Source organism: Setaria viridis, chromosome 2 (genome assembly GCF_005286985.2).
Source record: "Setaria viridis chromosome 2, Setaria_viridis_v4.0, whole genome shotgun sequence".
In the NCBI taxonomy this organism is placed as follows: Eukaryota; Viridiplantae; Streptophyta; class Magnoliopsida; order Poales; family Poaceae; genus Setaria; species Setaria viridis.
Window position 1 is genome coordinate 6,402,175 of NC_048264.2, and position 15,804 is coordinate 6,417,978.

General features: G+C 48.0%; 3 protein-coding genes across 3 annotated transcripts; 1 reads left to right on the forward strand and 2 right to left on the reverse strand.

Annotated features, from left to right (window-relative positions):
* Positions 1-132: 132 nt before the first annotated feature.
* Positions 133-897, forward strand: LOC117845873 (uncharacterized). The gene has a single exon (XM_034726953.2). It carries the CDS (start codon positions 225-227, stop codon positions 654-656), a length of 432 nt encoding a protein of 143 aa, XP_034582844.1. The 5' UTR covers positions 133-224; the 3' UTR covers positions 657-897.
* A 9,935-nt stretch (positions 898-10,832) lies between these two features.
* On the reverse strand, positions 10,833-12,427 carry LOC117844023 (F-box/kelch-repeat protein At3g06240). Its single transcript, XM_072291931.1, has one exon. It carries the CDS (start codon positions 12,343-12,345, stop codon positions 11,464-11,466), a length of 882 nt encoding a protein of 293 aa, XP_072148032.1. The 5' UTR covers positions 12,346-12,427; the 3' UTR covers positions 10,833-11,463.
* A 947-nt stretch (positions 12,428-13,374) lies between these two features.
* Positions 13,375-14,718, reverse strand: LOC117844024 (F-box protein At3g07870). Its single transcript, XM_034724807.2, has one exon. The coding sequence runs from the start codon at positions 14,716-14,718 to the stop codon at positions 13,519-13,521; it is 1,200 nt and encodes a 399-aa protein (XP_034580698.1). The 3' UTR covers positions 13,375-13,518.
* Positions 14,719-15,804: the final 1,086 nt, after the last annotated feature.

The window sequence follows — 15,804 nt, forward strand, 5'->3', positions numbered from 1 at the left end:
GGCTAGGGTCATGACTCATGAGCTCATTCCTTAGCCGTTGAATTCTAGTTTGCAGATTCCAGTTTGTTTCAAAATTTAATAGCACAGGGACAACGCTTCAGACTTGAGACGTCTATATAAACTTGCCTCTTCAACATCTGTATCACCAGCTCACCACAACAAGCTTAACTCATTTGCATACTCAACAAATTCCAATAATAGAACCACTTCACAGCAAAAGTGACATGGCGTCTCAGGCCATCGAGAGCAACCGTCCTGGCGCAGAGGTCTTCGATGGAGACGCCATCTGCAGGAAGAAATCCGTCGACCTGCTGGAAGAGCTCGGCCTCCCCAAGGGTCTCCTGCCAATGGAGGACATCCAGGAGTTTGGGTACAACCGCACCACGGGTTTCATGTGGCTGGTGCAAAGGAAGAAGAAGGTGGATCACACCTTCAAGAAGATCAAGCAGACCGTGTCCTATGCTGCCGAGGTGACAGCGTTCGCCGAGAAGGGCAAGCTGCGGAAGATCACCGGTGTCAAGACCAAGGAGCTGATGCTTTGGCTCAGTGTAGTTGAGGTCTATGTTCCTGAGGCCTCGCCGGAGAAGGTCACCTTCAAGACTGGCACTGGCCTCTCCGACAGCTTTGACGCCACTGCCTTTGCACTCGGGGAGTAAACAACTAAATATGCAGTCAGTTGGATCAACCAGAAATGATGCAATATCTGTCTTTCTTTCTTTTGTGTTCCAAAGATGCATGTATAAGTGTGTTCCTACTGTTGCCCGTCTGAGCTCGTGTAACACCCTAAACTTCAAGTTTTGCAATTTAATAAAATTTGCTAGAAATAAAGTGCAAGGGTCTAAGGATTTTAAGGTTGCATTTAAATTTCTTAGACAATTAAATCTTTTTCAAAATAAATTAATGAATCATAGGAGTTCATTACTGCATTCATGCTGGTGCATTATTTTTTATTGTTTGAAATTCAAATTTGTGTTTGAATTCAGTTTTGAATTTGTGTTTGTTTCTTTTTCCCCTTTTCTTTTTGGGAAAATTGTTTCTGTAGTATCGAAAGATCGCGACTTCCGTAAAATACCACCGAAAGGCATTGGCCCCGTAAAATACCACTGAAAGGTGCAGACCTCAACTGAAAATAGCACTCTGTTAGATTCTAGCGTTAGCTCTGTTAACTTGGACAAAAATGCCCCCAAATCGGTGGACAGATGAGAACGGGGGTCGGACAGGCGCCGGCGGAGGGCGCCCAGCCGTGGGTCCATGGAGAGCGCCGGCGGAGGGCTGCCTCTTACTAGCTCCTCGTCTTTGTCTAGGGCCGCTTCCTCCCTCCGCAGCCCGACATGGGACGCTGCCGGCAACGGGTCAGCTAGGAGCGCGCTCACCGCCAAGGAGCTCCAGGGCCGCGTCCACCAGCCTTCGTCACCAACAGCACCGAGAACGCTAATGGTGCATGCCGCATTCTTGGCTCTGGGCGCAAGGCCAGCGGTGGTGCCTGAACCGACTCCGCGGAGGTTGTGGCGGAGGAGGAGTCCCGCGGCGATGGATGGTTGTGTCGATGTCGCCCGCGCGAAGGCCGTGGTGGTGGAGGAGTCCCACGGCGAGGGCGGAGATAAGACGGCAGAGTTCCGCATAGGAGACCGGCTTGCCCGTGGCAGCGTCGATGAGCGTCGGGGCGTCGGGGTGGGCAGGAGGGCGAGGATGATCGTCGGGGTGGGCGTCGTTGGCCGGATGAGAGGGAAGGCGGGCAGCGGGTGGGCGGCAAATGGGCAGTGGACAGAGGAGAGGGCCGGCGGGCAGCGGACGACGGCAAATGGGAGGCGGACGGAGAAGAGGGAAGGCGAGCGGCGAGCAGGCAGGCGCTGGCGGAGGGCGGCCAGCCGCGGGTCAGCCTCGAGGGTGTCCACCGGGGAACGGTAGTGCGGTGACAGATCGGCAGTGGCGCAAGAGCTGGGAAGGGCGGCGTCATAGTGCTGGGAGGGGCGGCGCCATCGGTGGGAGAGAAGGGGAGGGCGACGTCGGTGGGAGAGAAGGGGTGATGCCGTGATGGGCCTGTGCGAGGGAAGGGCGATGACGTGTGTGGGTGGATACTTGAGTCAACCGGTTCGCGTACCAGTCAGCTCCCGCGCCTCACCGTGCTTTTTGCTAAAGAGCCCCCTTGCTTTCTGTGTTTTGCACCGCGGTCCAGCGTAGTTCAAAGATCTTTAGATTTAGGTCATGTTTCTTTTGCACATGGATTAGTTCCTTGCAACACAGATCTAGTTCCTCCAAAACATGGCCAACACCATGGCGGCCATGCAGGCTCAGCTCAACAAGAAGAAGAAGAAGAAGAAGAATAACAACAACAACAACCAACAGTAGCCACCAAGAGACAAGCACCGGGAGTTTATGAGCCAAAGGCCCCCGATATTCTCCCACTCTGCTGAGCCACTTTTGGTTGATGACTGGCTGAAGGCGGTGGAGAAAATGCTTACAATCACTTTGTGCACTAATAGGGAGAAGGTCCTGTATGCCTCAGGACGACTGGAAGGATCTGCTGCAGACTGGTGGGATGCTTACACCACCGTACACACTGATGTTGATGCTATCACCTGGTAGGAATTCAAGAAAAGCTTCAGGAATCACCACATTCCTGCTGGTCTTATGAAGCTAAAGAAGAAGGAGTTCCTTGCTCTCAAGCACGGGACAATGTCCGTGAGTGAGTACAGCGACAAATTCATCCAGTTGTCCCGTTATGCACAAGAAGATGTGACTAATGATGACAAGAAGCAAAAGCTATTCCTGGAGCGACTGATTAGGCCACTCTAGTATCAGCTGATGTCCCACACCTTCCCATCCTTCCAGAAGATGTTGGACAAGGCTATTTGTCTGGAGCACAAGCGCAGCGAGCTAGGTTAGATGAAGAGGAAGTTCATCTCACGAGGACAGTCTAGGAGCAACACCCGCCCTCGCTTCGCTCCACCGCAAGGGACGCCACTCCGCCTCATGGGCCTGAGTGGAAACTATTAGCAGCATCAATTCCAGCACCCCATTCAGAAGCTCCAGCGTCAAGTTCAGCAGACTCCGCGCGCCAACTTCCCACAAAACCGCCAGTACCCTCTTGCAGGCACCCCAGTGAAGCCTAGCACTCCAGTGGGCAACAGTTGCTTCAAGTGTGGAGAGGTGAACCACTATGCCAATGGATGTCCCAAGAGGATTGGCCCAAACACTCCCGTGCATAACAACAGTGCTCCAAGGCAGAACCAGCAGATACAACAGCTGAGGAGTGGAAACCTGACCCCACAGGGCAACCAGGGGTAGCAGAGCTATGCACGTGGCAAGGTGAACCACATGGATGTTGAGACTGCTCAGGAAGCTCTAGATGTAGTGCTCGGTATGTTCTTTGCCAACTCAGCCCCCACCTCAATTTTATTTGACTCCGAAGCACCGCATTCTTTTGTTACTACTCATTATGTAGCAAAGCATAGTTTACTCATGCATACCATGAAGCGTCACATGCTAGTTAGCTCACCTGGGGGAGCAATGAAGGCTCAGTACATCTGTCCACAAGTTAAGCTAAAGATAGTGGGGGTAGACTTTCCAGCTGATCTCATAATCTTAGAGTCTGGGGGAATTGATGTTATTCTAGGAATGAGGTGGTTAGCAGCCTTTGATGCAATCATTTAGTGTGCCAAGAGATCAGTTCTTCTGACAAGTCCTGCTGGAGAAAAAGTTGAGTTCGTGGCTACTCTACCTTCAGCAGCAGATTGTGTGGTAAATCGGTTGGATGGAAAGGCTTTGGAAGATATCAAAGTGGTGTGTGACTACTTGGATGTATTTCTAGATGAGTTACTAGGTATGCCACCTGACCGAGATGTTGAGTTTATTATTGATCTTTTACCTAGCACTACACCAATTTCTAAGCGTCCATATAGAATGTCTATTGATCAATTAAAACAACTTAAGAAAAAAATTAAAGGAGTTATTGGATAACGAGTTCATTCGCCCTAGTTCATCACCAAGGGAGAACCAGTTATCTTTATAGAGAAGAAGGATGGCACGTAGAGGATACGTGTAGACTATAGATCACTCAATGAGGTAACCATCAAGAACAAGTATCCGTTGCCTCGCATTGAGGATTTGTTTGACCAGATGAGGGGAGCCAAGGTATTCTCCAAGATTGATCTGCGTTCTGGTTATTATAGGATGAAGATCAGGCCATCGGACATTCCCAAGACTGCTTTCACCACTAGATATGGTCTTTATGAATATACATTCATGTCCTTTGGTTTGACTAATGCACCTGCCTACTTCATATATCTGATGAATAAGGTGTTCATGGAGTATCTTGACAAGTTCATTGTGGTGTTCATTGATGATATCCTGATCTACTCCAAGAATGAGGAAGAACATGAGGAGCATTTAAGGCTAGTACTTCAGAAGCTAAGGGAGAACCAGCTATATGCAGAATTCAGCAAGTGTGAATTCTGGCTGATTGAGGTTTCCTTTCTTGATCATATCATCACCAATGGATGGATTGCAGTGGATCCAAGCAAAGTCAGGGATCTTCTGAAGTGGAAGCCGCCACAGCCACAGACAGGCACGGAGATCAGGAGTTTCCTTGGATTTGCAAGATACTACTACAGGTTCATTGAGGGGTTCTCTAAAATAGTGAAACCTCTCACATCACTATTACAGAAGGGAAGGGAATTCAAACGGGCTGAAGCCTATCAAGCCAGTTTTGAGGAGTTGAAGAAGAGATTGACTACAACTCCAGTGCTAGTGATGCCAGATCTGCAGAAGAGTTTTGACATCTATTGTGATGCGTCTCGACAGGGCTTAGGCTGTGTTCTTATCCAGGAAGGGCATGTTATAGCCTATGCCTCCAGGCAATTGAGGAAACATGAGCAGAATTATTCTTCTCATGATTTGGAGCTTGCAGTAGTGGTGCATGCCTTGAAGATTTGGAGGCATTATGTTCTTGGAACCAAGTGGCAGATCTACACTGACCACAAGAGCCTGAAGTACATTTTCACTCAGGACCTTAATCTGAGACAGCGCCGTTGGTTGGAGCTGATCAAGGACTATGATCTGGAAACTCACTATCACCCGGGGAAAGCAAATTTGGTTGTAGATTCTTTGAGTCGAAAGGGTCATATTAATATGGCTCTAGCATTCCAAATGCTTGAAGAGCTGATAAAGGAGTTTGAGAAACTTAACTTGGGGATAGTTGCTCAAGCTGAAGGAGTAAATTTGGAAGTGGAACTAACTCTAGAGCAGGAGATACGGAAAGGACAACTTGAGGATACCAAGATCTAGGAGATTAAGGAACTCATGGAAGAAGGAACAGTTCCAAATTCACAAAGGATGATCAGGGAACTATATGGTTCAGAAAGAGGATTTGTGTACCGGATGTGGGAAATATCAGAGACACCATCTTAAAAGAATCTCATGACTCAGCCTATTCTATCCATCCTAGTAGCACCATGATGTACCAAGACCTCAAGGAGAAAGATTGGTAGTATGGAATAAAGAGGGATGTGGCTACACATGTAGCCTTGTGTGATACGTGCCAGCGAGTCAAGGCTGAACACCGAAAACTAGTTGGGTTGCTTCAACCATTGAAAGTGCCAGAATGGAAGTGGGAAGAGATCAGTATGGACTTCATAGTTGGACTACCCTGTACCTAAGCCGGTTATGACTCTATATGGGTAATTGTGGACAGGTTGATTAAGGTGGCTCATTTTATTCCTGTGAAGACCACTCACTCTGGAACTAGGTTGGCAGAATGGTATATATCAAGGATTGTGTGTCTACACGGTGTACCCAAGAAGATAGTGTCTGGCAGAGGTACTTAGTTCACATCCCATTTTTAGCAAAAGTTGTATGAATCCTTGGGTACAAAGTTGAATTTTAGCTCAGCTTATCATCCTCAAACCGATGGGCAGACTGAGAGGACAAATTAGATTCTGGAGGATATGTTGAGAGCATGCACTCTAAAACATGGAGGTAGTTGGGATAAGAGTTTGCCATATGCTAAATTCTCTTATAACAACAGCTACCAAGCTCGTCTCAAGATGTCACCCTTTGAGGCTCTATATGGAAGGAAGTGCAGAACTCCACTATATTGGAGTGAGACAAGAGAGAGTTAGTTATTTGGTTTGGAAATTATCCAAGAAGCTAAGAAACAGGTGCAGATAATCAGAGAGAATTTGAAGACAGCTCAATCTAGACAGAAGAGTTATGCAGATACTAGGAGAAGAAAGTTATGCTGATCAGGCGGCCGCCAGGCTGGAGGACGGGGCGGCGCCTGGACGGGGCTGCAGGGGGCTTGAGGATGGGGCGGCACCGGGCTTGAGGATAGGGCGGCGCTAGGCTTGAGGACGGGGCGGCGCTGGGTATGAGGTCGGGGAGGCGCTGGGATGCAGGTTGGGGCAGCGCCGGGCTGCAGGTCGGGGTGGTGGGAGAGGTGGAGCGCGCGGAGGGGATTTCAGAGGAGGTGGAGCACGCCGAGGGAGATTTGGGAGAGCCGCGAGCGCAGGGCGGCGATTTTGGAGGAAAGGAGCGAGGGCGATGGCAGTGGTGGCGGCGGCCATTGGGTGACTGGGAGAAAGAGGTGAAGCTAGGGTTTCATGTGCCGAGTTTTGACCGGTGGGCCGAGTTTTAGACTGACTGGTGGGCCAAGTTTTGTGCGCGAGAATGGGCCAGAAGTGCGGCAAAGGGAAATGGGCCTAAGGAATGTATGCCGATGGATAGTTGGATGTATATGTTGAGTTATGCCGACCAATGATTCGATGGAACATCTAACTATATATCCCGTCAAATGATGAGCCATACTAACGTGATATACTGACGAATGGTCCGTTGCTCAGCTATACCGACGAATGGTCCTTCGTTATTTTCAAACTTATACCGACTAACGTCCGACGGGATATTGAGGTTGTGGTATAGTGGGACGGGCCATATGCATGACTTTGCCTGATGCACTTTTGCATTTCAGCCCTTGAACTTTTCATGAATGAAACCCACCGTCCAAAAAATGTGTGCATCTAGGCCATCCATTGTGCATCCAACAGATGACACTGCCCGGGTGACTGTAGCAGCCGAAGCTGCTGGAGCACAGGATCTGTTCTCGAGTAATGGGTCCTTATTCAACTAGCATCAATGCATTCGCATAAAACAGCGCATATCATGTCTACTGATAAGTCTTAGGTTGATATGTAGTATGAACGAGGTAATTGCACACAATGAGTGGCTATCCAATCAACTTTTTAATTAGATGAAGCAGATGCATGCATTTGCAAACCGAAGCTCAACTTACCCTTATGGTGGGATCTGCCCACCAAGTGGTAGGTGACGTGCTAGTCGATAGCGAGGCATCAGTGGTAGGATCTGTCTCAGTCTCTCGGAGGTGCTCATTTATAGGGGTAGGGTTGTATGTGTATTCATAGGATTAAGTATGCGTTCATTTATATGAGCGCTTGCATCTGTACTGTGTTTCGAAAAAAAAAAGAAGCAGATGCATTTGTAAAGAGGATTTCATGGATTTTGTTTGAAAATTCAGATATTGTAAAAAAAAAGAATAGGTTGGACTTGCCTTTGATGAAAAACCTTGCTAGAACACGAACACCAGCACTCTAGGCTCCAGCTTGTAGTACTGGTTTCTAAGCTACTCCCTGATCACTCGGTCGGCTACTGTAACAAACAAGCACCAAACAGTACAAAATGAGCTCCAACGAGGATGAGACTAGGTGAAATGAATACGTTATGATTTTAGAACAACTTATGAAGAAAAATCATCGATATTTAGAGTTAGTTGAAACATTTTGGTTTTTTAGATTCTTAGATTTTAGTATATACTTAAAAATATACGCTATGTCTAGATGCATAGCACCACAGTAGGGGTCGACGGCAGAGCCGAAGCTGGGACTCGGGAGATGTAGAAAGGAAGGGCAGCGAAGGTCACGGTGGAGCTTGGCCTTAGCTTACCTCGGCGTAGAAGCAGCCGGTGAGTGAGGTCATGGTGGCGGCCAGCGGCCTGGTTCAGGTGGAGAACAGAGAGAGCTGGGAGCGGAGACGGAGAGTTTAAGCGAGACGGTGAGTGGAGATAGAGCTCGGTGTCTTGCGATGGGGGAGACGGGAGGCTAGCTGCTGCTGCCGACGCTATTTTTATTTATAGCGCGGGCGAGGCGGAGGAGGGGACAGCGGCAGCGAGCTGGGCTTGGGCCAGCGCTAGCTAACGCGCATCGGCACGGCTGGCCGCAGCAGATAGATAGAGCGGGCACGCACGCGAGGAAGAGAAGGGAAGGGGCCGGGGGCCGCCGGGTGCACGAGCGGCTAGCTTTGAGCGGTGACGACTGACGAGAGTATACCGCAGACTAGCAGAGCAAGCACGCACGGCTCGGAGCAGACAGCAGAATGGTATGTGTCGATTCGATTCCGCATGGCAGGTGAGAGGAATATATTTTGTATGTCGATCACCGAGGGGGCGAGAGTGCGTGGAGTGGATGAATGAGAAAGTCTTGGCGTTGTCGATGAATTCTACTCATCTTTTCCTTATTATTCATTGAAAGTGTAGATTTTTCATAAAAATTATTTGCAATTTTACGAACTTACACCATTTTGGTCAAATGCTGTCTAATCAAATAGTGCTGTAAGTGAGAGAACCCATTTTATAAGGTGAGAGAAGAAATTAGTTTTGACCCCTGAACCCAATTTTGCCATGTTGGGCGCCTCACATGCCATTGTATTATTATTTGTACTGTGTTGTATTGTTATTTGTATTGTGATAACATTTCATATCGATGCTTCAATTACTCAGATTCCACCCTTTTATGCCAGTACAATACTCAGATTGTGGCAATCCACTGTAGACGTCAACCGTCACTGAAAAGCCTACATTATAGAATGCAAAGACCCTAAACGTGAGCCTTTTCAGGTGGATGGGACTCCACACTTATCCCTACGTCCATAGACCTGCATAGCCTATATCTAAGCCTTTTCAGGATGATTGAACATGACAGGGTACTAAACATAGGGTGGCAACATGCATCTCCATCTCAACTCTCCTTATATGGACCTCCCTCTCCCGTATCCTTCCACACCACTAAGTAGGAGGAAGAACAATGGCATCCGCAAGAGGGAGAGGTCGTGGGAGTAGGGAAGAAGGAGGTGATGCTCTTATTCGTACCATCACATGGCTAGGTTCTTTTGACCCAACGGAGTATGATGAACCCCTCAACGACTTCCCTCTACATGATAGGGCTAACTACGCCCCTCCAAACTCCCTTAGGCCTTATGATGATCAGCATGATGCGTGGCCAATATGTCACCATAGCGTGGCATGTGTGATGCAATTGTTTGATGGCTACGGTGATGGTAGTTGGCATTTCTTTTGATGCCCATATGGCTTGGTGAGTCATATTATTAATTCGTTACTTTTGCTAGACTTTTTTCGTGCTAGAAACTAACATCATGTTCAGTCTTATCTCGATGAAGGAAACTGCCGCTATATGAAGTGGGTGGATCCTCCACTTCCTGAGCCGACCCAAGAGTACATCTACTACCTCAAGTGCAAAATCTTTAACCTCGAGTGTAGGGTGGAGGATCTTCAATCTGAAGTTGATGCAAATTCTTGGGTGGTTAACATCGCAGATGACTTGATTTGTACCGATCCATGGTGCAAGTACCCCTACCACTACAACAAGGATCATCCACCATCACCGCCTTCCTCTGGAGGTGCTGGATACTATGAGGCTATGCCCTCCCAGTTCTCGCAAAGCCAGTTCTACTATAAAGTAGAGATGGCTCTATCCCCGATTATTTCAGTTACCTAAGGCATGTTAGGTTTAGCAACAGCACAGGTTTAGGATAGCATCCGTGTCGTACATACCACTGCAATCTATAATTAATTATTTAGTCTAGAGTCGTTGGTGTTCGTATGTTGTGTACGAATTTCATTGTCATGTGTTGTAATTTCGTTAAAAACAACTATGTATTCCATAGCCGGGAGTTAATTCAATTTGCAATATTTCCTCGAAGCACGCTCTCTCTCTCCAATTTGCAAGTTTCATATTACAACCAATAATGACATATTTGAATATTAAGCGCTTCCCATCTAACTTACATTTTCATATCTAAGAAAAAAATTCATAAAATCAAAATAATAAAATAAAATTAATGGAACTTATAGCCGTCTCACACGGCTATAGCCGTTCCAACCGGCTATAGGCATATCCACCTCTTGCTACTGGAGGGCGGAAAGCAGGAGCTTACCACCATTTGAAACAGCTATAGCCATTTGAACGCGGAAAGCAGGAGCTTACCGCCATTTGAAACAGCTATAGCCATTTGAACTGGCTATAGCCGTTTCAAACAGCGGCAAGGGGTGCCACATCACCGCCACATGCCTAACCGCCGATTCAAATGGCGGTATCTATTTTTATTCTTTTTTTAACTGATCTACCGTCGGATGAAACGGCTATAGCCATTTCAAATGGCTATGTAGGTTCAGTTCTGTAATTTTTTCTACCCGGCATTTATTTTTGCAAAATTGTAAAAAAAAAAAAAAACTTCCTCTGCTTCCAAAGCACGTCTATTGCAATTTCCTATCCTCTGCTTCCAAAGCACGTCTATTGCAATTTCCTATGTATCTGATGCCTCACTCATCTTATTTTATTTGCAGTGGTTTTTCACTTCCGCTTCTTAGCTTTGTCGCATTAGACTTGTAGTGATTTGATCATAATTAGTACCGCATGATGTCACAGTATGTGAGGTAATGGAAGAAGCAATCTTTTTAGCGACATGGCTAGATCAAAGTTTACATGCAGTAGGGGCAGATGACCTGGAAGTCTCAAACAAGAATATGCGCAAGTGACCAGTAATCTTATAATGAAATGTGTACAATCTGAAGATTAAACTGGCAGCATTAAAAAAATACAATACAATCAGAAGCCCGAACTATATTCATGGTGCAAGTGCGGCTGGTATGCTAATAGGCAATAGCATTAAAAAAATAGTGAGAGTTTATTAGAGTGGCAGAGAAGATAAAACTGGCATAGTACCACATTTTCACCAAGGACTTAAGAATGAAGCACCCACACTTATGTTTCACTGGTACTAGTGCAGAAGCCTTTGTTTGTGAATTGTGACTACAAAGCTGACCTTGTTAACTGTCACCATTTGCCAAGCTCAATACACTTCCAGCAAACAAACCAACTGCAACACAAGGTCCAAGCACTGCCACATCTGTAGAACTGCTTGTCCTGGGATCGTAAATTTTCAGCGACCCCCTGTTCCCTATGTGAACAAGCACTATCCTCCCATCATCCAACACCAGCAAAGGGCGAACTGCATGTTCACCATGCTGGTAACTGATACTGAGCTGTAAGACATGCTTCTTGACCCATAACCCCTTCTCTACATCCATCAGAAACCACAGGTCCATAGAGGAGGAAAATACGCGATGAGTCATAACTAAGCAGCCATTCATGGCAGCTAGTGAGAACTCACCCCAATCCAAGTGATTGATGGCCGGTGCCCACCGACATCGTCAGCTAGGCTACTACTTACCGGTCCTCGGATCGTCGGCCTCCATTCTTCTGTCTCGAGGTCGAACGACGCTATGCGGTCAGGCATAACATCTTGGCCCTGAATGAACTCACTTGAGAAGAAGTACACAACTCCGTCAATGGCCGTCCATGTGCCCAATCCAACGGTGTGTGCAGGATCCATCGCCTTGCGCCACCGGCAACGGTCGCCGCCGTCGAGAGTGATGATCTCGTAGAGCTGTCGAGCCATGTCGGGGAACAAGTGGAGCACACGAAGCACCTTGCGCTCGCCCGTGGAGCCGACCTGCCCAAGCGCGACCATGGCGGTGTGGTGGCTTATATCCCGCTCGTGCGCCGCGTGATCCTCCGCCAGTCCCCGAGGCAGGGCAAACGCGACTCTGGCGGCGGCGGCCGGGTCCAGCAGCCTGCAGCTCACGCCGGCGCCTTCCGCGACGCAGACGAGGCCGAGCCCCGTGGACGCCACCCACTCGTTCTCCGTCGGCGTCGTCGCCGCCGCGTTGACGCGCCTGACGACGCGGCCGGAGAGGTCGAGGATGTCGTAGAGGACGCCGTTGTTGCTCGTGTGCTTCGCGTAGCCGGCGACGACGAGGGGTTCTGCGTGGTGGGCGGCGTGCGCGGCGGCGAAGGCCGGGTCGGAGAGGAGGGAGCGCCACGGCCGGCACACGGCGCGCAGGCGGCAGAGGTCCCTGCCCGGGAGGCGGAGCAGGATCTCGAAGACGGCGTCCGGGGGCAGGTCACCGCCGGCGAGGGTGAGGATGGCGCGCGTTTCTGCAACAACCTGCCCGGCGCACAGCTTCGACGACGCCATGATTCCTTAGAGACTGGAAAGGAATGAAAGCGAGGAAGCGGTGGTGGCACCGGCTGGAATTTGTGGACGACGACGCCATGATTCCTGTGGTTGTGGACGACGACGCTGCCTCTCCAATCGGAGGTTAACGTTTTTTGGACGTCGACATCTCGGAAGGTACTACGAAATGATGTAGGTGCCAAAAAAAAAGAAAGAAAATCATGTGGCACATTTTCTGCCAAGAGAACACAGATTTTTCTGGATATAACTCAGTTGCATTTAGTCATACTTGCCTCCTCAGAAAAAAGAAGAAGAATTTTGTTCTTTGCCACATTTTGCCCGGATTGATTTTTTTTTTCTTGGCTAGGTGTGGCAAATAATTGGCTTTTGCGCAATTAAATTGGCATCTGAGAAATTCTCTGAAACCCTTAGTTCTGAAGAAAAGTATATAAAGGATACAGACTACCCGCCAAATGGTTGCATTTTTTTACCCAACAGTATATAAAGGTACAAATAAAACAAATTGTCTAAATTTTATCTTGCACAAAATAAAACGCACAAAACACCTCAATGAAATTTTACCTTTGCAGCAACGGTCAAATAGGACTTGACTGGGAAGCCAGGGGGTGTCTTACCAAAACAATTCATGACAATCAAATCCATTTTTTATTAATGTTCCACCAATTATTTTAGCTAACAGAAAACAAGAAGCAGCCTGAATTTACAAAAAATTAAAAACTTATGTACCTCTGGCAACATCAAAGTATGAATATAAACATTAGCTTGGGAACCACGGAATGTAGTGGTATAAAAAATCTCACAGAACGAGTACCATATATACAATTAAATTCAACTTTTACAAGATAGCATTTCAACCAGCTGATGGAACAATAAAAGACCAAAAGAAACTAAGAAAGGGCATTGAACTTGTCAACATAAACAAAACATGAAATTTATTCCTTTAATATATAACAGAAGTAAAGATACTGATGGAATTATTGATGCCAATCCTCTTAAAAATTTTAAAAGTAAATCCTTGAATATGGTGTGCAACTATGCATCAGTAGGGTATCTTCTTATCTTCAGCAACGGATAAAAAGCTCAAAATCCATTGTGCTATGCTGCTACCTGCAACGAGGGGGAGGAAACAACAAATTTATTGAATGGATACGACAGCAAACTACATGATTGACCTCATTGACTGGGGCCGTTTGCCAAGCTCAGTAGATTTCCTGTGTACAAACCAATTTCATCACAAGGCCCAATCTCTGCCACATCTGTACAGGTGCCGATTCTTGGATTGTACATTTTCAGTAACCCCCTATCTGCCATGTGGATAAGCACTATTCTCCCATCACTTAACACGAGCAAAGGGTGTACTGGGTGCATAATTTGCCAATAGCTGAATTCAAATTGTATGCAATGTTGCTTGACCCATAAGCCCTTGTCGACGTCCATCAGGAACCACATGTCCATAGAGGAAGGAACTACGTGCTGAGACAGAACTAAACAACCATTCAGAACCGCCAGTGATAACACACTTCTGTCGTTGTTCTTCGCTCTCTCTAGGCTGCTTAGCGGCCCTCGGATAGTTGGCATCCACTCTTCTGACTCGAGGTTGAATGGAGCTATAGTGTCGTCTAGCATAAAATCTCCCGGAACATGCTCGATCGACAAGAAGTACACAATCCCATTGCAGATCGTCACAATGTTCAACAAATTCAAGATGACATTACGTGGAGGGGCCGTCCTTATTCCCCTCCACCGACCATGGCTGCCACCATTGAGGGTGAAGACCTCACAAAGCTCCCTACCGTGGGGCAAATAGCCACGGAACACACGAAGGACCTTGTACTCACCGGTCGCGGCAACCTGCCCAAACGCCAATGCGCAGTAAGCGAGTTTACCCTCGTGCATCGCATGTTCTTCTGCCAATCCTTCCGGCAAGACGTGAACGGCTCCGGTTGCCGGGTTGAGCAATCGGCAGCTCCTGCGGCACCAATGTTGCACGAGGCAGACGAGGTCGCCCTGCGTGGGTACCAGTACCATCCGTTCATTGTGCCCTTCTTTGTTGTTCGCTTGCCGGATCCGCCTGACGACGCGGCCGGATTGGTCCATGATGTCGAAGAGGATGCCATCGTCGTTCATGACGGAGTGACTCGTGTAGCCCGCGACGATCAGAGGCTCCGGGTGGCGTGCCGCGTGGGCGGCGGCGAAAGCCGGGTCGGAGAGGAGGGACCGCCATGGCCGGCAGACGGCGCGGAGGCGGCAGAGATCCTTGGCCGGCAGGCGCAGCAGGATCTCGTAGATGGCGTCCTCCGGCAGGGCGCCGGCGGCGAGAGCGGGCGCGGCGTGGCTGCCCGACGCGGCGCGAGGTCTCGGCGACAGCGCCATCATCGCCCAGGAAAGTGATCCGCAGAATGCGACGGATTCCGACGCCGGAGACAGCGGCCGGCAGGATACGACTCGCGCCCCGTCGGGAGGCGCTGGGAAGGCTGGCCTGCTGGGGGTCTTGGCCACTTGGGGATTGATTGCTGTTGGGACTTGGGAGCACAAGATACGTGGGCCGGCAGGCCGCAGTGGGCATTTTCGGTTTCTCCTGCTGGCCGGCCCGCAGTGGCCATGCCGGGCCGGCGAGATGCACCAAAAAGAACTTGGCCGAGGAAAACTACTCTCTTCAAATTGAAAAACAGAGTCTATTGCAGCTAGGGCCCATATTCCCCTTACTGCTGTTGTCACTTCTCTCCTTAATTCAATCATTCAAAAATCAAAAGATAGCGATCCTACAATGTTTTCTAAATGATGATGATGATGGTCCAGTACTTCTTGGTGACATTCAGAGCCTTTAGTTGGCTACCTCGAAATCAACTTTGAGCATTTGCATGGATTGCTGAATGTCCTGATCAAATCTTTAATTAACTGGTTGCAACTAGATCACTTGTGAGCGTTGGATTTGATTGGAGGATGCAACCACTAGAATATGCTCTCTAATCTGTCATTGTAGATGACAATCATACGGTTTTGGTGTCATCAATTGAACTCATCTCATAACTGTGTCACCGTTTCTGGTTTCAGGGCCATAAATTCGATTGATTTTCATCAGAACGGTTGCGCTGAATATCCCAGTTTGGCAGTTTGTCCCTATTTGTTTCGAAGACTCCATTGACTTATATTTTTGGAACGATTCAATTCGCAGGAATTTTGTAAAAGCTCGTTCCCCTACTTGTAAAGTTCTGTTTATAGCATACGACCATTTTAAATGTGTCTTTGAAACGGAGAAATTTCATGGGATAGATTTTCATAATCCTTTGGAAACAGTAGAAAAATCAGGTATCTCATGCTAGTTTCAAATGCCGTGAGTATCCACTCTTTAGTTAGCACTAGAACATTCGGCACGCGATGCGCGCCCTACCATTTCAGCAATCAAATACAAGGGCAACAGTACAAATTCACCACGAAATCACAGCATTTTAACATAAA

Bases quoted from the DNA above. Each gene is read 5' to 3' on its own strand.
- LOC117844024 (XM_034724807.2), bottom strand. From the start codon at position 14,718: ATGGCGCTGTCGCCGAGACCTCGCGCCGCGTCGGGCAGCCACGCCGCG.
- LOC117844023 (XM_072291931.1), bottom strand. From the start codon at position 12,345: ATGGCGTCGTCGAAGCTGTGCGCCGGGCAGGTTGTTGCAGAAACGCGC.
- LOC117845873 (XM_034726953.2), top strand. From the start codon at position 225: ATGGCGTCTCAGGCCATCGAGAGCAACCGTCCTGGCGCAGAGGTCTTC.